Genomic DNA, 21,583 nt, shown 5'->3' with positions numbered 1-21,583 from the left:
CTTAACGTTAGAAGCGACAAAGGTGACGAAAAAAAAAGCAAATGCCAGTTTGCCGGGTGAAGTACTTGATACTGAAATCAGCTATAGCAGATACAGAATCGTCTGGAGGGCTAATTTTGATCAGTAAATAATAACGAATAGTTAGATCATGTTAAAGGCCTTTCGATTTCACCCGCCCAATTCAGAAGTTATCGCAGTTTAAGGTAATGGGCCAGTACTCACAGAAACTTGGTACTAGTGCACGTATTGTTGAGTTTATATTGAGCTGATGGTAACCAGAAAGCCAAGGACCAGGATAGTTTCCAAATAAACTCAAGTGTTCATTGGAGTTTAAGTCATCGTAGCAATGAGTCTGAAAACGCTAAAACTGAACGCTTTTTGTGGTTCCTCAGTTTGAATGTATGTGAATTCCATAGCTGTAGTTGTACAAGCCTGTTATTATGTCCTTTGAGCACTGCTGTTAATTGGCGAGCCCTGCCAATCAACTAGCGTGACCAGCAAATTTATGAAATTCTGTGTCTCTCTGAGAAGTAAACTAGTTTCTTTTGCCTCTTCCTAATGAAACTCTTCCCTATCAACAAGCATGTGATTAAGGAAAAACCATCACGTAAGGATTCCCTGCAGGCTCAATAATATGTTGTTAAATGATCTATAATTTTTTCCAAATTGTTTTAAAATTGGGAGAGGCATTCCTAGTGGCTGATAACTCGAAACCTGATCTTTTAATGATAAATGATTCTAAAGTGTTGAACAGCATCGGTCCAAATATTTGCTCAAGTTTTGTAAACAAGCTACTCGAGAAACCAGAACCTATGGTCATAGCTATAGCGTCCGTGAAACAAAAAGTTAGGCCGATTTATCGGTTAGCTGTTGTTTTTGTTCATAGACCTGCGTGAAACTCTATTCTCTGATCTCATCAGGAAAGCCTGACAGCAGCCCGTACAGGTTATATGAGAGCCGCCAAACCTCTTCCAGTGGTTTATTTCTATGTCGCCAAACTTTAAGTATTCAACCTTAATCATGAGAGTAGTAAGTATGAAAGTTGACCAAGATTTTTTTCGATAGCTCGATTAACGCGACGATGTTTCTTCAGCCTTCCTATATAGGACAAATAAGGTCGACAACCAACATGAGAACATCTAATAAAAAGTAAAATAAACCTTTAGATACACCAACTTGAGGGGAAACAAAGTCTTTCTTAGTGAGCCAGTATAGATACTGGCTCACTAAGAAATAGATAGACAATGGCTACGAACTCAAGTTCCGGGCCTAACAATCCTTTTAAAGGACACGTCATTCTAGGCCGTTCGGTGAATTTTCTAACTAATATATTAAACTACTTTCAAAACTGTAATCGTTATGAGCCGTTACCAGAATCTGACAATAGGTTCAGTCTTCATATAGCGGTTGCCTGCTGTAGCCGGATTCTAGATGAAACTGTATACAGGGCTGAATTGATATCGACCGGATGACTCAGCGAGCTGGCAAAGCTCTAGACATTTAGATATTATACAGCCAAATCATAATAGTCCGAGATGTCTCAATATTAGAGAATGCACAATGAGGCTCATCGCTGACGATGCCAGTGGTATCGGAGCTCCAACTCTAATAGCAAACAATTTTAGTTTATACCTTATATTCTCCCTTAAAAGTCCGTGATTCAAATAACATGGACAAGTAAAAATATGCTAATTGTTTTTCTTTTAATTATAGATTTGACTGAACTGAAACCAATTGAACGTTTGTGGTACGACAAACGTGTCATACCGAACGTAGAGGACCCCATGATAGAAAGTAGGTATAAATACGTAAATAAATTCAGTTCATTACAGTTAAGTGTAGTACTGTTATTCGTAGAATAATAGAGAATGACGATGTTGTTTTAGAGGATAGATAAACGTCTACTATAAATGTGATAATGGTGATTTCCCTGTGGAACACTACCATAGCTACTACTGACCTGTCATAATCAGCTGACAGGTAGTAATAACTATACGCTTGGCATACTGATAGCCGGAACGAGTATTATCAGATTGATGTCAGATATTTGACATCTCGTGCAGCAAGACACGCATTTTCCATGATCTATCGGGATATATACTTGTCTTTGAAAAAAAAGCCTTCAGACGGTCATTGTTTCCCTCGTTGTTGGCTAACGAGCGTTGAGAGTCACAGCAAATTCGACGGCAGGAAACAGATCTGTTCAGTGTTAGATCACTCGCCATGGTAAAAATTGATCAAAATAGGTGACGCAGTAATAGCTCTCGAGAAAGCTTATAGCGAACGGTCGGACGATATCAGCAGACATAGAAGCGGTAAAAACCAACGTTGATTACCACCCTCAAAGGTCAAACCCGCGCCGAGGATCAGATTTTTCGCGACTATCAAACGATACGACGAAAGAAATGAGAATAGCAGAAACAGCGAGGTGTCATGATTAGAAAAACAGCATGTTTTTCTATTGAATTGCCAGTCGAGGCACGTACACGTGGTCATTATGAATTCCATGCGATAGTGCAGTAGTGGCGGCAGTGCTTGCACACCACACTTAGGATTTAGGTTCGAAACAGGGAGCACACACTTCACTTCACGCACAAAAAACTCACATAGCACAAAACAAGAAACATCAATGATTTATTAACGTAGTTCCTATGGGAGCAAATCCATCTTCCATGGTACGGCGTAATGATCTAATTCTAGTTTAATCTTTACTGATGGATAAAAACTTTTGAAACCTGTTACTTTTATATTAAATATTATACTTTACGTCTCTGCAGTGAGTCCGTCCGTCCGTCCGTACCTTCAGTGATACAACTGCATATTGCCGAAACGAGCAAGGCCACAGCAAAGCCTCTTAAATCGTTTAACGATCGAAGCAATGAACGCCTCAGCGGCCTTTAATCTTAAGGACCGAATAAAGGAGTCGTTGTAATCCGGACATGCCATCACAAGATTTCAGTTATTCACAAAGAATAGATCCTGCCGAAGGTATTACCTTTCTATGTTGTGCTGTACTTCTAGCGTTAATTACGATTAGTCAGTATTTAGTAGATTGTGCAACAATGCCCACAACATTTTGCCCACTATAAAGCGTGCTTTACGTTTCTTCAGGTTCTGCAAAAAGCCTCTGCGCATGAACGTCTAAATTTCCATACTCCTAGCTCTAGCATAGGTAATACGCTCTTCAATGTAACTAATTCAGTCATGTACAGAAATATATACGTCAACTGTTTTAATCACGAGTAAACAGAATGATCGCACCGCATAGTTAGACGATAAAAAAATCAGATAGCAGCTAAAGAAATAGGAGGACTAATCGGGCATTAGATGATAACCATATATTGATCAAAGGGTATGAGTTGTGGATATCCCCGTAGAATCCTTTCAAGCATTGACTGATGCCTAGCGAAATCTACAAAACAACATAGTTTTAAGGGCTAAACTGCTATTTTACTTTGTTGGTTATTATTTTGCGAAACGTTTTTCAGTGAAAAAAAAAACACATGGTAATGGTACGTTTGTCATAATCGGGCCACATCCGTTTTTATACAACAAGATGTTGATGTTCATACTCGAATGGGTCAAATTATTTCGGTCAACTGTTAACTAACGGAAGCTGGAATCGCACCACGTAGTCCTAATGCCTATATTATATATACAAATATATATATAAATAAAACATTGCTTGTCAAAATACAAATCAGCTAGAATAAGTATACAGTTTTTGCCTACTCACACATATTTGTCTACATTTCATTTTTAACTAAGAGATTTATTGCCGCGCGAAAAAACAAAGTCCCTAGCTTTTATTATATTAAGACCATATACGCCGGAGGTTAAAGTCAACCTATTAAATACCTCAGTATTATGTAACAGAGTTTTTTTACCTCGATGATAAAAGCTCGATTTATTTTTTGGGGCCTAATCAATGCTTAGGTGCCATATTTAACCAATCATCTGGTAAACTAAGGAGTACTGAATATGTGTCTTTTTGAAGCAGTCTTTATTTCATTTAACCGCTTATATTTATAAGCAGTTTTTTAATTTACGATTGAAACAAAACAGAGGACTCTGGGAGAATCTATAGCATTTTTTTAAGAGACTTCACAATACCTTACGTCCTAATTAATTTTTCCTATACCTATTCGCATTTAGCTAAAATACAATATTATTCATTTATTTTAATGTGTATTTTAAAAATATTATACATTCGAAACCTTGAAATCTTAGACTCTTTGAGGCACATGGCACTCAGATTATAATCGGCATTTAGAGGGCGAGGATTCCCTAGGATAGAGGATGGTGACTTTTTGAAAAAATTAAAAAAAACATATTTTACTAATGTAACTACTCGAATATAAGGGAAAAATATAGATTGTTTTTTAAACGGTCGGAGTTGTTACATTTCCAAATTGTTACTATACTGCTTCATTTGTGAGTGAGCCCTTTTCATCCGAAGATTTCACGGCGCTACAATTAATGGAACCAAAGGTAGTCCTTAAAGCTTCGAGGGCCTTCGATTCGGACTGTAAGATCCTGCAAAGATCAGTGTGAGCGCAGCCTTTTCGAAGAATAGGTTCTCCACTAGGCTAAAGTGGTCCTCGTTCGGAATAATTTGAACGAATTTTTTACGAAAACGTTTCCGTTGCATCGACGCTGCAAAATGCTCCGCTTGCTTACGGAATCCTGGAGGATCATATTGACTCACAACTAACTGTAGATCCATTATATCGTAGCAGGGATGGGGAGTAATCGAATACTTTTCGCACTGCCAAGTAAGAAAGAAAAGCCCAAGTTTATTTAATATGCCCTTCAGTGAGAGTTATATACATGTTTTTTTCTAATATATTACATTGATTTAACAGCATTTAAAATAAGGCTATTGAGGGGTTGGATTTCGAGAACGCAAAGTACATTTCAAGCAGATTCGTTAGTCAGAAGTAAAACATTTATAGGATGATATCAATATCATTTTCTTGCGCCTCGTTTCAAATATGAGTCAGCCATTATATGTAGAAGTAGGGGTATGCAGGGCGACCCGGCTGCCTCGGAACGACCTAAGGCACATGCAAGAAACCAAGCCTAATGACACTTTGTTTCATATAGGAAAGATACAGCCATAGTTATACTAAAATTACACTGTCTGTAGACATTTGTTCGGATTGTTATGTTTATTTTCTATGCAGGCAAGTCGATGGCAAGAATAGTTGAGGTTATATTCGTAAAACATTACAGCGAACGTACCTGTTCCTTTGTAAAGCCGACCTGGACGCCAACTGAGGTATGCATGACTTCCCAGAGCGAATATATACCCGAAACACTGAACACTTTTCGAATGCCCTGCAGACTTGCCAGGCGAGGCAAAGCTGCCATAAGCAGGTGTCCTCCAGCGCTGTGTCCTACACCGATAGGCAGGACTCGATATAATATTTACATTATGTATAATGCAGGACGACCCGTCGTCATTGAATAAAAGAGAACATCTATATACGCACACACTGTGCTTAACAGCGAATGACAGAGTCGCGGTGAATTTGTGATATCAAGGCACGAATCGCGATAAATTATATACATAATAGCAATAAATCTGCTGTTCGATATTATTCAATGAAACCAAAATCGGACAACTTTGTCTGATAAAGCTTGTTCGCAGATGTTCCCCCAAGATTCATAAGGCGAAAGAAATACTTCGAAGCATTCGTACCTGCCAAAAATATGTTGCTTGTCGGAAACGTTTCTTGTATCTTCTCAATGCCCAGAACCACATCATCAACACAATTATCAAGACCCGATCCTTTAGTGGCTAGACGATAGCCTAAGGTAATCACGCTGATGTTGTGAAGATGCATGCCTCGTGCAACAAAGTTATGCATATGACGATCCCCTACCACCGCAAATAGAATAATGATAACATCTTCACGAGCATCAATACCGAATTTAATGTATAAATTTACAAAATCAAAATAGTTAGACGGACTAGGCAACTTCTATTATAATGGCTTTGTTTCGTTAGAAAGTTTCAGTATTCAAAATCCCTAAGCGTCAGACTAGTAACGCTGACTGAAACAGTCCTTATATGCTCAAAGAAGCTTCAGTCGAGATTACAATGTGCCTACCTTCTATCCAGTAGCCTCCATGGATGAAGACAAGCATTGTGTCATTCTGTCTAGTCCCACTACAGCGCATCACATTTAGACCTTGCCTTTCGTCTGGGCCGTACGCAACATGCTCTATCGGCCCCGTAAGGCCTATATTTTGGTTTTGAATCTCGTATAGTTGCAAACACCTGCCCGGACAAGTTTATTTTAAATTAGACAGTGTCACACTTCTCTGCACGCTGATGAAACTTGTACAGTAAGTAAATTGTCATACACATTGGAAACAATATCGGCAAGTTGAATTCTATTAATTTACTCAAAAACTGATAGCTCCCGTATAATACCACACGAGCCGGATGGTGGCAATAGTTAATTTTCTTTCAAGGATTCCGTCTCTATGCCATCAAGTATGAAGTCAATGGATACATTGTGTTGGCTCGAGCTTTCAGATCCCACACATTTAAAAGCTCCTGTCAAATTTGAACATAGAGAAATGTGCCTAAATAAGAGCACAATGCTGTGATGAATAGCTCAATGGGTGGGATAAAAGATACTGTATTAATGGAAAATCGTTTGAAGCGTCTACCTTAGAAGTCTGGCAGTGCCTCTAAGGCCCATCGACCATTTGGTGGGGTTGTACATCTCGTCGACATCTTTGTCGACTGACATTGGTTCCATTTCTGAAAGTAACTATATTATAGATCAATCATAATTAAACATTAGATGTTTGACTAGATCAAAAAGTGTTTGGGTTTCCACTCTGTGACTAGCCAAATATATATTAAGCGTAAGCTATTTGCCGTTCTGGTAATTGATATCGTTTCCATGATAGCGTAGCGGCAACAGCTAGTATACTCAGATATACGTGAAGTGACCTAGGCTGGAAACCGGCTGTATTGATGTACACCCTCATTTTTACTGAACAATGATAATTAAATTGAGCGATAATCCCTGCATGTCTAGTGAATTTAGAACGAAAGATCAATGCTGAATTAAACTATTGAGCCAAGATCCCACTTTTGGATATTGACAAATAGTCACCACAAAAATACACGCAGGCTTTGTTTGTTTGAGTGTTTTTTGATATGGGTTATTTTTTTTTTTTTTTTCTAAATAAACTCAGCTTTACGTATGGGATGAAATAAAAAGCAGGCTCTATGAGTTAGCGTTTAGAATTCACGAGGTAACGCTAAGGTAGGGCGTTACTTGCGAGGTTAAACTGGAGCTATATTCAAAGATTGCGTAATACTGCCATGATTATTCCTCATGACATACTCGCACCTCATGCGCGATACATTCGTTGCATACTTGGAACAAAGTGTTTGTACAATACGAAAGAATGCAGTGCACGATTTAGAATGTGATGATTTAACGTCTCCGGCCGACTACGGTTGATGCCGTTGCTCCTAACTCACTAAAGCTGTACCTGCATAGAAATATTCGCGTCTGTTTCACATAATACTTTCAGTAGTAACGTTTGTTCGACAAATATTCATTTGTAGCAATATAATAATATCCGTCGACGCTGAAGAGCGCTCTTGTCAACCGTATCAACCACTAGATAATACCAACTAATGCCAATAGAGCTAAACACAAAACTCGTCTATTCATCAATGTTGAATTTGATCATTTCACATACCCTTCGATCCGTATGATGTTCAACAACGGGAAATTAGCATCACTTTGCATAATCTACTCGTGCTCCTGGTCACCGTTGGGTGTCTCACTCTGTTGTCTTTCGAAGGGATCGCGGTCGTCGTCAGACGGCGGTGGGCCCGCTGTAGATACGCGCTGTTGATTGCCACTTTGTTTGGACAGTGTTACGAACATAACTCCACAGACGAACGAAACCAATACGTCACAGATTAATGCGACACTGTCCGATAAGCATCCTGTTAGCAGCCACTGCTGGATTCGCATATATATCTCTAGCTATTTCTCTGATTAGTCCGTCTGCTAATCTTATCGTGGAGCATATCTATCCATCAGTCAGCAACTACTAATTGAGGACCGAGAAACCAACGCCAGACGCTAATGTGGAGCGTACGGGCCGTATCGAAGCTTTCATTCGTATCTAGTCAGCCACTCATATTAAGTAGTAAAAGTGTGACGACTCTTTCTTGTTTGTCGTAGACTGTGTACGAGATTCAAGATGCTTCTCATCTAACTCTCACTCCTCGTTAGCTAAGCGAAAAACGCGTTCAGTGCTGCCCTTAGTGGACACACGAGAATTATTATCTCAGATTTACTCAACTCTATGCTATTAATCAATTACAGATCAACATAAAACGCTGCGTGCACGTGGCCACAAATAGAATTTACGTCTAGAACCGTATATTCATGATCTCTGGTAGGACATTTTTTTAGATACTTTACCTGACAAGCTGTAATTGGATTCTACAGTTTAACTAGTAAGGCTATGTTCAGTGAAGATGTGCTATCTAACGCAGATGCTCACCATCTTCGTCTGAGTCTTCCGAGCGGACTTTCTTCTATGTAAGTGATACTTCGGAACCACTGTTCCGTATCGATTTACACAATACCAGAGCGGACCTTATTTGGGCCAGAATCCTTCGCTTATTAGCAACTCTGATAATCAGATGTAAAAATCATTTCTCACGAATCAGACGACCCGTATATATGGGCTTAAACCTTAAAATGAGGCCCAGTTAAGATGTAAACCGCATCGCTTTACAGCCAATTTACATGAACGGTTGAACGGTATATTAGTAGAATGAACTAACTCGTTTGTCGAAAGAACTAGTAAAATTTGTATACACAATCAAGGTTGTCCTAGAATATGTTTAAAAGCGTCAAACGAATACTTGTTCGCCTAAGAACATTTAAGTTTCGCTAGCCCGTCTGGCTTAACGCTGACATCTCTAAGCGGGCTCGTACTTGAACAAGCGGAGAGGCGCGGATGAGATAAAGGCAAACCCGCAGGCGCAGCTGCCTAGGCGAGGCTGCCGCCGGCCGACCAGCGCCATGCTATAGGTAGTACTGATACTTATTTTCTTTGGACTCCTGTTTGGTCGTGTACATCCGTATGCGAGCTCCAAGGATATGCAATTCGCGTGTTCATCAGAATTTCCCGGGAGGCTCCCATTTCTTAACTGACCAGCAGCACGGAAAAACACAGCAGACGAGTAACGGACACAACATAGCATCCATCCTATAACATTATTATCCCTTTAGCCACTGCCGCTATAGCAAATGAGATGAGATAACACGCAATTAAGAGTTCGAGCGGCCAGCCACAGTCCTAGGAATTGCTAGGCTACACGATGATACGCATTGAGGTAGCTACAATACAACGACTGCTATACCCGTCGTATACCCGAACCTTTCATTGTGGATCCATAAGCTGGCTAGTAAGCATCCCATTGTAGCCAAGTGGAAAATTACACATTTAAACACACACATATTATAGGGCAAGCTAGGACAAAGGAGAAGAACCGTTACCGTTTCGATGGCAATGTTGCACAAATTATAGGTTTGTATCATCCACCCGCTGTCTGCCTAATATGATGATGCAAGGCTGAATTTAGCATATTACTGAGAAAAAAAAAGAGAAAAAAACGCGTCTCGTAAAACCGACTGGGTCAACTTATCCACGGTCGATATCAGCAAGCATCATATCTAAAAAAGAAAAACTGTTAGAAGGAAACGTATGGTGAACTGTACCAAAACGTTATTGCGCCTGTCTCACATTGTGCCGTGGAAGGCAGTTCGTTGCTTGAAAGATCGAACTTGATGTTTTCAAGTTTTAAGGCTTGATATGAGTCGTTGTTCAAATTGATCTATAGAACAGGCAAACATTTATAAAGACCGTTGAACGCTAGGAACGATGAATAGGTTTACGGCCAGTACCATCTATTTCCCGATTTGAATTTTGTGACTAGCATTAGTTGGGAGGGTATTAGAGACACAATGGGCTCGATCCTGGTTTAGATTGAGTAGTATGAAATGGCTTGCTATGTTTCTTGCAGACACGGCATTAACCGCTCATATTTGAAGGTATTTACTGTAGTGCTTGGAAAAACCGTTCGTCGTTTCCAATAATGTTTGATAGTTAGTAGACCCTGTTTATCAACTGGCTCCATTCCTGTAATGCAATGAATATTGATACTTTATTCTAAACGTGTCTTCTCAGTGATATTATGGGCAGGATAGATGTTTCGGTAGTAAACGGTACGGCCTTAGTTTGTAGGTCGAATGAGGCACGAATTTTATTCGTGTCTTTTGGAGTTTTAAAAGCTACGTCCATAAGCTATTTCATTCACATCAATCCGAGTCGGCATATTAAGATGCTTTCCGAAACCTCAAAGAGGTACGGTAGCTCTGCTAGGAATCATTTTTACTGGCGCACATTCGAATCGTTTGATACAACTGTTTAATAGAGGTGATACCTCTCAGTTGTGGAAATTTATTGAAGAATCTTTGTGGCAACGGGGAAATTGAAAGTTATGGTTTATTTCGATTTGAGGCAAAGCTTTAGGATTCTTAAGCTATTTGAAGCTATGAGAACGCACTTTTACAGAGTTTCTAACTAATTTGCGAGGTAGTAAACCTCAATCTGATATTTAGACTAAATCTTGTCAGTATATTCACATTTCAGAAGGTTTTCGAATACAATCTCAAGACGGGATTGTAGGACTAGTAGTGGAAAACGTTAGTAGTTGCAAGCTGAAACCGAAACAAAACTCGAAATGCTTACTTTGAAACTGCTAAAAATGCCTTAGAATATTTCAGTTAATTGGTTGGTGTAAACAATTAACAGTTTTTTTTTTCTGTTCGATTGAAAAACGTGAAATCGGGCTGGAAGAAGCTGCTCGACAACCCTTGTCGCTTAGACGTCCAAATCCAAGTCGAGAAGATGATGACTAGCAAAGACATCGGAAGCCCTTACAGTGCCCTCATTTAGTCAGTTTGCAAGTTCTGGCCAGTCTTTTCAAAGGTCACGGTTGAGGACAGGCGCTTTGGCATACCTTTGATACGGAATTTTCCGATACGATGAAGAATAAGTGGTCTTCCTTGGGGCGTTTGCATACTTTATGGCAGCCTTTAGCTGCCTACGCGCATCTATAGTTTTACAAAATTTTCAGTTGGGGATTGACCTCAATCGAGTTAAACTCGCACTTAGTCTGAAGAAGACAGGCCGTTTAGCTGAATCGTATTAAGAGCTACGTGAAGAAAGTCAGTGTCGGAGCCCTTTAGGTATATCTGCGTGGGCTCTGGATGTTCGTCATTTTTGTAAATACGGTTCTGTTAAAAATCGAGTCTGACAACTACTGTAAAAGATGGCATACGTAGATGACACGCCTATGTTATTGGTCACAGATCCATTAGGTTCGCTGCTGCTCTGGAAGATGCCCCTGGGCATTGAAGAATATTTTTCAAGACCTCCAGAAGGTCTTGTTGTTAGTACCTACCACCGGGTCTGATCCTGTTCCTTAGACGAGAAATAATTATCAAATGAATAGGCCTAGGTTTTGTTGCCTCAGGCTACTAGATGCTCTCGGCTAACCCTTTAAGGAATAATAGGACAGTCCGCTCATTTGTCAGCGCAAACGCCTAAATGCTATGCAATTATCGTGACTTCGAGAAGACTGCTGTTTTTATGAAAGGTTCCCTTCTGGTCTCTATAGCGTTTCTAGTGATATGCTATGCGCTTCCAATATGAGGAGGTAGCTAGCAGAGAGTATCCCGTAGGGTTCAAATCGTTCAGAACGACAGCGGTGTTACGTAGGGGTCGTGGAGTTTTTCCTGTTGCTTATGCATGTCGAACTATTTGTTCTTCGTTGATAAAATATGTACAATGCTGTTTGCCCTGTGTGCTTTTAAAATGCCCGGAGGTACTATGACTTTGTTAGAAATCTCTTCTTCGCTCACTATAGTTATCAGCCGTTCTCACAGCCGCAGGACCGCGTAAATAAGAGAACACGTAAATCGAATGTACATTCAGAACGTTTATATTCAAACATATATGCATAAATTTGCGGATACTGTTATTATATAATTTGGATTAATACACACGATAAAAACCCTGTCGTACGAACCAGCTGTTTCTCTTACTATTATCTTTACTCAAACTCGGACATTTTCATAACTGCAATTCGGCCAATAACTCAATGTTTGCTATATATATTTCTATATTATTATATTGACTATTATTATATAATATATACATTACACTTATTATATTGATTCTTTATTTCTACAGAGTGACCAGCTATGACCAACGCGCTACATAAGAATCGATCTCCTATGAGGAATCACTGGTATATTATAATGGTTTGAATTCAAGCTAACCAACTTCTGCCAACATAAAAAAGGTGACTTTAGCAGAGTTTACGTGCTATAGGCTTAACCCCACGTATAGGGCTTTCCGTTCGTGTTGTGATCCAGCCATCGGCTAGAATGCTTGGCGTCGGTGCCGAACGTAAAAGTCGAAATGTTGAAGTACCACTGGCCACTTTCTTACGCTCCATTTGGAATAGACAAGCTGCGTTGTGTTTAACTTATTTAAATCTTCTATCGGAAGCATAAGTCTAAACCAAGACTATTCTCGCGGCTAGTACTCGGCTACTTCACCTTAAATATAAGCATAGATACTAGCATACTGTAGTGCTTCAGAGGTCCGTCGGGGAGAAGACTAAATGCAATTGGAACAATTGAGCAGGGAGAAGAGTTACAATATTTATCGTCTTCCATAATGCGGATTTTTCAGAATGAAAGGGTGTTTAGGCCCAAGTTTAAAGCCAGATTACTTTAAATGTCTCTCCGGTTGGCGAGTAAACTTGTTACCATAACATTATCACAATGACCTTTGTCACATTAGTAGGCTACATAAAACATGCGGCTGTTCGGATTAAGAATATCAGAAGAGTTCGCTGGAACAGCAACGGTACCAGTGAGACAAGCTGCGCCTAGAGCATAACATAGCACCTTAATGCATATCCTTTACTGATAAAGAACGCTCATTTATATTCTAGTCTGATGCGTATTCATTACGCCATTGGTCGTATAATAATGCTGAGCTACTATTCCAGCGAAGAAATTTCTCCGTTTATTTGATTCAACATCTATTTACCACGTATACATTTAATTTTAGACTAGCGTGAATTCATTGTAGAAGTGCAGGCCAGAATTGCTTCATTCTAACTGGACTTCCTAACGCACCTTGCCATCGGAAGCTTCCTTATGACCCTATTACGCCATTAACTGGAACAACCTAAAGCAGCGCGTCTTGTCTAAAAAACGGCTGATTTTTTTGCGTCACCGAAGGCTCAGCCATCTGACGAAAGAAACTTGCCACAGCTTTCAGAATTCTATGCCTTGCTATAAAAGGAGTAGCTACTAAGCTCGCTGTATAGACTACACTATCCACGTAAAGACTTAGGAACTAAGTCACATGTCCATGCTATGCCTTTCAGTCCTACCTTTGAATGAGCTTAGATATGAAAGCTCCTGAAGGTCTAAGGAGTTTACAGGGCCAAGAGGCGCAAATAGCTCCTATTGCTTGCAGGTCATAAGCCGTAAGCTGTAAGCAGGCCGTGGCCGTTAGCCACTTGCGTTCCACATGACCGCGTGTAGACGTAATTGAAGGGAGGCTCAAATTCCGCTTTAAGACTCAGCAGCCGCTTTTGAAATTCGCTGGAGTGATGGTGTGGTAAGGCGTAACGACAGGCAACATAGGTTAAGGGGACTGACCCTGCTACTATTTGCTCATTCGACTTTTAAGTACATATACTTGCCTGCCTTAAGTCTTTACCCCAGGTTATCTTATATTTACAGTACTTCTATTTCAGTGGATTCGGTAGTGTTAGCTTCTGAAAGAAACAATAATATGCTAACTTCTACAAATATGTTAATATCTTATTTCAATTTACATTAGAGTCTATTATATTTTACTGAAGAAGCTAGGTATCGCTTGAAATGAGGATTTCAATTAAATGCAGGATGAGTGAACAAGCTAAGAGAAAATGGAAAAGCGGTAAAGAAAGCTAGAGAGTAACAAGTGATTTCTAACATTTTTTCAGTCGATCTAACGATTTGTTACGTTTCAGGTAGAGAGTTTGAAATAGATACAGCTTCGAGCGAAACACAAAGCCGAGCAAAACTACCGTATTATAATATCCGACAATTTCATCAGACCGACATAATGGAGAGAAATAAGTAGTTTTGTATAATACCGTTACCGTTCTATGAATTGCCAGAGATAAGTCGAGTGATCTATAGACTACAATTAGTCACGTTGGAAGGAAGTTTATTCGTTCGAAACTTGGAGAAAATTCTGGAAACGAACAGTTTTCGATTAACCAGTGTTAAGTTTGTTATAGATGGTGCACTAAAGGCGATAGAAGGTGACACTTGCTAATCCGAATTTCTTAAAAGTAATGTTAGTCGTACGCGGCTATTCATGAAGCTCGATTAAACTAAATTACTTACGTAGCAGGCTTCTGAGTTTCTGGTACGAGTTGAATGGTTTTACACCCATCTCCTGCAATTTCAACAACTATCGTTCTTGAAAAACACACGAAACTTCTTGAACTATAGCTTGTACGTTTCTGAAAAACGCAATAGCTCGTTCTTTTACCCGCCTTTCATGGTGTGCAGTGAAGTACTTTCGAAATTTACCATGTTGTAACGTTTGGATAGCAGACGACATCGATGATGACGCGTTCCATAATATCGTCGTTCACGGGTATTTTGTTCAAGTCAAAGGTACCAATGGGCTTCTGGAGCTTTTTAGTCAGTTGGCCTTCAGAATAAATGTGAAAATACACCACATGACCGAAATTACCTAACTTCAATAGTGATACAAAATATCTCAGCGAATTGCCTGCATTATGGACGACACAAAGTCGAACTTTAAAATATACCTAACCGACCTAAATTGGATTGCTCATTAACATTAACTTAAGCACCTTTAATTACGTCACGCTATTTGCATACATTACCAGTATAATGATGAGGGCGACATTTGGATACAAGGGGCATATTCTTTACATCATCGCCTGGCCCAGCTCTGACTATTCTTAGTCAAGTTCCTCTTAACTTGTCATTCCTTTAAGAACAAATTCACCAAGCTCTCTTTATTTCCTTCTAGCTTTAGTTCATCATGTTCTGCTCGGGGGCTCTAAATATTACATGTTGTTATATATCTCGTGAATGTGCCAATGTTTTCGTCTCTAATAGAGTTGCGCACAATCGAATGTATTGAAGTACCGCGAAGGGACGGCTCAACTTCAAGGAGATTGCAGATTAATTTTCGTTCATAGTACATCGAAGTACTTTGCTCTACGATCCAGTTGATCGTGTCCTTTCGAAGATGCCCCAATTCCGAAACGTTATTTCTTCTACATCATTTATTTGCATGTTTATTGGGTACATGTGTAAGACGAATTAACGTACATGGAAGAGCATAAAGCTTGGTTAAAACGTACTATCAGACTGTAAAGTAAACAGAGTTTCACTTAGTTCTCCTTTTTGGCGCTTGCGAGATTTATAGAATTGGAAAACAGGAAGCGAGAGAGAGAGAGAGAGAACGAGACAGAGAGGGAAAAATAAATGCAATTACTGTACTATTTAAAAAACATTATGATATTTTAGTTATTATTCCATTATTTACTATTATGTGTTTGCTTGCTTTTTAATAGCAAGTTAGATGACTTTTTATTTTCACCTATCTTATACATGAAGCTAATAGAACATTTAACGTTGAAGACCTGGTCGACGCAATTCTACAGTAAACTCAATGTAATAAGTACCCTCTATATAGGTCGAAAATTTTTAAAAGAGTTAAAAAAAAGACACTATTTTTACACTGTACATTTAAAAAAATGCACAAGGCAATGCAAACATGACCATACAAACAAGACTGCTGGCCGTTTCTTAAATTATCATAATATAATCTTTGTATTGCTACGCAGTTCAGTCATCCTAAAAATGGTGATGGCTCTTTTCCGGATGGATAACCGACTGCAAGACTTGTCCCGCTTAAACAGGGTACTGACCGACCAACTGATGCTTCACAGCAACCAATTGCCGTCTGCTGTGGGGGCTGCAAAGGTGTAGCTGAATAGTGCAGCTGGCGGCGCTTCTATACGTAAATTTTCCCGAGCTATTCTTCTTCTAGGCATCTAACAGCCATAGCGTCTGCCCAGCGGCCTTTTTTGTCGCCTGCTTGCTTTCTAGTTAGTTAACTCGCCTGCTGTATTCGTGTACCGTAAACTACACGACAATGACCTTACCGCTACACCTTCCCATCGTTCGGTTCAACTCTTCACCGGAGTTCCAGGAACAACGACCATCCTGACAGGCTCTTTTTTCTGTGTTAGCCCTATATCCATTTTCCAGTTGACGACCCTTTTTCTTCTTCCCTTCAATTCTACTCTTGCGGCTGCTAGCGGAAATACGCCGAACGGAAGTCACTCATTCTCTGTTGTTCATTTTACATTGTGTCCATGTCATGTCTAGATCTTGTCCATTCGGCTTCCTGCTCCCATTATGTTTATTTATTCTTCTTAGAGCAATGTCGTCACCATTATCCGCCGAATCGCCGTCTCCCGTACCGCGTTCCCAAGTCGAACAGTGCTCTTTGTTCTTCTCGTATCTGCTACTAGATAGTAAAGGCGTTTAAGAGACGACATAATCGAACGCCATCTGTGGAATCGACGAACGTGGGCAAACATGACAGCACACGTTTGAAACTGATCTCTGCCGATTATGATTTTTTCTTTCACATGTGACTTTTAATGCGCTTATAGAAATGCGGTTATTCGATGGATCAATGCATTACCGAGGTAGGTTGGACGGGTTTTCCTTGGTTTTACGAGTTGTTATACTCTAATTACTTGTAGCGCCTGCATTAAAATTAGAAATGAAACATTTTTTTAATGGAACAATAAGTGTACAACGATTATAACAATTGAATAGGAAATCACACAGATGTCTAGTACGTAAGAATTATGATATATGGGCCTGGGTCAAGAATGGATTGGTTGGTCAGCTTAAACTAGGATAATTTTCAATGCCCGCGACGGCAAAGTTCATTGGACGCCAAATTTACAATTAATAGGTGTTGGGTACGGTTACCCAGCTGAAGCATAGTGACGTCATAAACGATTCAGGTTTTTAATCCCAACACGCAGTTACGTCTAATCAGCATAAGTGAAATTATGAAATAACCTTTATGTATATACCGCATGTTCGATAGATAATACATAGTAAAAATGATGACGTAACAAAAGAAGTAGACTCGCAACGTTTCGTACTTGTAATATATTAGGAAGTGACCCTTACCGTGCAGCCATATTCCTAATTTTGTGTCATCGTTTACTGATACACGTTATTTACCGAAAAGAACGGTATAGATAAATGATGACAGAATTCTTTTTTCCCATTGCGAGGCTATCCATGCGAAGATGTTTTAGTTCGTACAAAGAAAACAGCTTTGGATTTCAGTATACGATGTTCTTGACTCAAACACGTTGTCCTTGACCAGGCCCACTGTGAGGATGTGTACGTGTGTGTGTGTGGGCTAAATGAATATAAGCATAGTTGTGGACACCCAAGGCATGGCTATGTGCATGTATAGAGACACATTTCACTCAATCTCAAACCAGCGCTATTTTGTCGTACTAGATAGGTTATAGATGACCACAATAGCCTGGCTGGTAGGGAAATGGTCGGCAAACGAGGAATAGCATTATTGAGCTTGTTCCCGCGTCCTTAAATTATAAGCTTAAATAAAAAAAATAATTACACTACTCACTATATGAACAAATGCACCTGAACGATTGTGTGCTATATTATTTTTATGCAAGACAAACAATTTAGATAGTAAAAGCGAAGCTTCGTAAAACTATATGTTATTAATTATTTAGTTTATTTAAGAATTGGGCAACTAAGAACAATCGGATATTCACAAAGGAATATTTGCCAAAAACGCTTTCAAAATGATCAGCTAACAAAATTTAAAGATCGTTTCCGCCTTCCGACTAGGTATCTTTCCCCCACAATATATGCGTCACATGGTCAGTGTATATATTTTTCCTACAAATGTTGATTTTACGTTATTCATAAATGAGTTATGTGTACTGCATTCTCAAAAACTGAAAGTAACGCTTGCTCGTCCCTGTGGATGACCACCCCTGTTATTTGATGGTCGTCGCATCGATCGATCTTGTCTGAACGGCCATAGGATTTCTTGTTTGGTAACGAATGTGCTACTTCGTTTGTGTGTCGCTTAGACGACTAAAATGTTCGACGCGATCCAACGATATTTAGTATTCGGCTTTTCGATTGGTTGCAAATCCTATTCTAGTTAGCGGCTCTAGCTCTAGTGCGGCCAGTTCTTCGGTGTCGAGAAGACGGGCCTAATTTCTTTTGCAGGCCTATCGCGTTCGGATGTTGATGTTCGAAACGGCCAACGTTGCCTTAGCGGGTGGCGATGTTTGCGAGTCTCCGCTGAAACATCAGTGTCGCCTCGCAACGCGAAAGTAACGAGAAGCTGCCAATTGACGTTAGTCCCCCTTCAGTGGTTTGTGGTTTGGTCGTTAAGTGATACGACGACGGCGGCTCTCCGATTAGCCGTCTCCAGACGCGTAAACGATTCGACGTGAAGTTGGTCTCGTTCCAAATCAACTAGAGGACGAATCCGAGTATGTATAGTGCAGTGGAGGCTGAGAGGTAGGAGAAGTACTGATAACACCTTGAGCGCCAGCGTCCACATCACCGCAGTGATCGGTTCTGTGCTTAGCCTGCCGCTTGTTGGATGAGCCCATGATCAGATATGAATTTCGGCAGAAAGCTTTTCGGCGGTTTCGGCAATGGTGGCGACATCTTTAGCAACAACAATGTGGAAATCGGTCCCAACCGAAGCCGATATCAAGGCCGAGTTCAACAAACAATATGCACAGTATGTACACGAGTGGTTTATTTTATTCAATATTAGATGGAACCCAAGGTTTGAAGAAGACCGAGCTACTATTGCAGATGTGTTTAAGAATGTTGAAAGCTAAAGGAACTGTAAATTTCCGGTTTTGGTAGAAGATGAGTAACCCAAGTGGAGCTGATCGATTGACAGGATTACTATGCCAACAACACAAAAAAACATTTAATATCAGAGAACTGGATACCTTTTTTGTTTTTCTTTTTTTATATACGTAGCTCCAGAAACATATTTGGAGTCGAATCTCTGCTCTAACATAAAGCTTTGGTGTTGTATTTTTTAGGTTCTTGTCATGCATATAAACACTCTCGCAGAGCTCCGTTATCGCCTCCGTCTGGCTAGCAACTAAATTGCCTAGACTATTCTTTCAAAAACCGATCATAACGTCAGAACCAGGTCAGCTTTTCCACTTCGTACCATCGCTATAGCGAAGAGTTCGGCAGGTGGATCAGAAAAAATACCGTCTGTGCTGCCTGTCATACTAAATAAAGAAAGGGTCACCGTTAGTTCCATTAGAGTACTTAGTGTTTTTGTGTTTTGAGGCCTTGATCCTTTCGCTAGTGTTATTGGTTTAGATAGCGACAGCTGTGATAGATTATGAAAAACACAGTTACAGGTACCAACAGTCTTGTGAACCGTACGCTGATGTCCCAAACTTTGTGATGCCACCAATGAATAAGTGATTCATAATTTATGTACCTTCGTCAGCAAGCTTGCACCAGACGAAAATTTTGATCGTGCCCAAAGCTAATGGCAGCTTTCAGCCCATTTGTGTAAGCTCATTCCTATCTAGATATCTGGGAACTTTCTGTCTAGGAATAGTCGAATTATTTGCTACCGGCACGGATCTCCTTAGAAGCTTTTCGGTAACTGCAGTGGAGCTGGCAATGACTGGATGTTTTTCTGAAGTGGCGATAAGTTTGCTGCTCCAAAGACAACTTGCAACTAAGCTAGCGGAAGACTCAGCTGCTTATCCCCTGTATCTCCAAAGATTCGAATAGGCGTTCTTATCCAATGGCAACCTGCGTTGCTTGGTAACCTTGTTTGATAAATTACGCTGCATTATGATTTCGTGAGAATCTTATAGGGGTTGGCATACATTGAGTAGGGTTCAGAAGGTACTACTGCTAACGAATGGATCGCAATCGAGGTAATGCCCGGAAATGTTGGAGAAACCATAGTATGATATACGAAAATAGTTCTTTTGCCGTGGCTTAATTTACCTTACAGTGTATATTACTTAGTGAGGTAAGAGTGTAAAAATGTGCTACAGCCAAAATATGTGTAAAACAAATCAGGATTTAGTTGGCTTGAATACATTATTTCTAAGCGTTTGCTTCAATAGGTCAAAAGCCCTCTGCTTAATCTCGGTCTTGTTTTCATGAGATATTCAGGTGCCGGGTGGACATGCTTTAAGCCAGCAGAATGTCATTTTTTGCCTGTGACGAGGACGCGGTACTAATGGTACTAACTAATGGTAAGTCCCGCACAAGGTCGCGAATGTTTCGCCAATCTGGTAGGTGGTGCCAAACGGTGGCGGCTGTTTTTTCAGCATTACCTAATCTTTGGTAAACGGCGTACCGTTGTCTTCTATAGCCCAGTTTCTAACTGAACCTTAGTCGGGTCTGTTGTCGTTAAGTGCTTATAGAGTGTATTGGTCGTTATCATTAAAAAACCTTGATCATATAAATTTCCTCCAAATAACGAGTTAAAAGTCTGTACTTGGCTAAACGAGCTTCCGGCGTTGAGAAAGCTTTTCTGAGCAACAAGCGACCACTTCGAAACGGACTGGATGTGGAAGCTAAATCACATTGTGATAGCGATAGATGACTCTTGCAAAGATACTAGCGTTGCCTGTGCGGCTGTTCTCCTAGGTGACTGGTACGACGCCCATCTCCTCAAAGACTTTAGGCTCAATTAGTTATGCTTAATGGTTGTTTGAACATGTGTTTACGATGCGACACATCGCAAGCCTACAAAATATATACCTGAAATTTTCAGCTTTCTTATAGTTAGAGAGAGAAATCGTCGGGCCGCTTGGCGGATACGCTGTTGAGGAAACGTGAGAAATATCATCAGCTCTGCTGATTGTAGCCGAACACTTGAACTCAAAAAGACTTCTTACGACTGGAATGGCTGACGCTCTGCCCTTAAGCTAACAGGTCTCTTCAGGAAATAAATAGATCGTACGACGACCACACCTCTTACAGGCACGTGTTATGCTTTAATACTTGATGGTCACCTCTCAAAACTTGCTAAAAAATTGCTCCTTTAGGGTCATTGAGACTAGGAGGCCGCCTTGTGTCTTAATTAAGCGAACACTCGGGAATGCTACAAGGAGTGCAGGAACTGGGAATTGGGTACATCATGGTAGTAATACGATTAAGGTTTTGTTTTGGTTAGGAATTATAGCTTCATAATTTGCGAAGGTTTTTAGGGTTCATTCTTGTATGGCAAAAATTAATACGTTTTATCTAAAGTTGAGTGCTAAAACTGAGTGTGGCTGAAACGTTGAAGGGCGCTTGAG

The 21,583-nt window shown here is 40.1% G+C and overlaps 1 protein-coding gene and 1 long non-coding RNA gene across 3 annotated transcripts; one reads left to right on the top strand and one right to left on the bottom strand.

Annotated features, from left to right (window-relative positions):
- Positions 1-3,984: 3,984 nt before the first annotated feature.
- On the bottom strand, positions 3,985-8,138 carry LOC111264785 (kynurenine formamidase). Of its 2 annotated transcripts, none has more exons than XM_022840935.2 (6): positions 7,738-8,138; positions 6,685-6,778; positions 6,117-6,286; positions 5,705-5,884; positions 5,245-5,399; positions 3,985-4,768 (listed from the first exon to the last, which is right to left on the bottom strand). In XM_022840935.2, exons 2-6 carry the CDS (start codon positions 6,774-6,776, stop codon positions 4,499-4,501), a joined length of 867 nt encoding a protein of 288 aa, XP_022696670.1. In that variant the 5' UTR covers positions 6,777-6,778; positions 7,738-8,138; the 3' UTR covers positions 3,985-4,498. The 2 variants fall into 2 exon arrangements, with proteins under 2 accessions (XP_022696670.1, XP_022696669.1); XM_022840934.2 differs by having other exon boundaries at positions 6,685-6,788; positions 7,738-8,137.
- A 10,122-nt stretch (positions 8,139-18,260) lies between these two features.
- LOC111264786 (uncharacterized) lies at positions 18,261-19,573 on the top strand. Its single transcript, XR_002683080.2, has 2 exons — positions 18,261-19,023; positions 19,340-19,573. It is a non-coding gene; the product is annotated as an uncharacterized LOC111264786 (long non-coding RNA).
- Positions 19,574-21,583: the final 2,010 nt, after the last annotated feature.

This window comes from Varroa jacobsoni, unplaced genomic scaffold, assembly GCF_002532875.2.
Source record: "Varroa jacobsoni isolate VJ856 unplaced genomic scaffold, vjacob_1.0 scaffold_898, whole genome shotgun sequence".
Lineage (NCBI taxonomy): Eukaryota > Metazoa > Arthropoda > Arachnida > Mesostigmata > Varroidae > Varroa > Varroa jacobsoni.
The sequence above is the reverse complement of the archived record's forward strand: the minus strand, read 5'-3'. Positions and strand labels throughout refer to the sequence as shown.

What these genes read in the sequence shown, in the direction of transcription:
- LOC111264785 (XM_022840935.2), bottom strand. Translation starts at nt 6,776, where the DNA reads ATGGAACCAATGTCAGTCGACAAAGATGTCGACGAGATGTACAACCCC. An exon ending in GGCACTGCCAGACTTCTAAG is followed by an intron (nt 6,287 to 6,684) that starts GTAGACGCTTCA and finishes TTGTCCGGGCAG; the next exon opens with GTGTTTGCAACTATACGAGA. An exon ending in TGGAGGCTACTGGATAGAAG is followed by an intron (nt 5,885 to 6,116) that starts GTAGGCACATTG and finishes TTGCGGTGGTAG; the next exon opens with GGGATCGTCATATGCATAAC.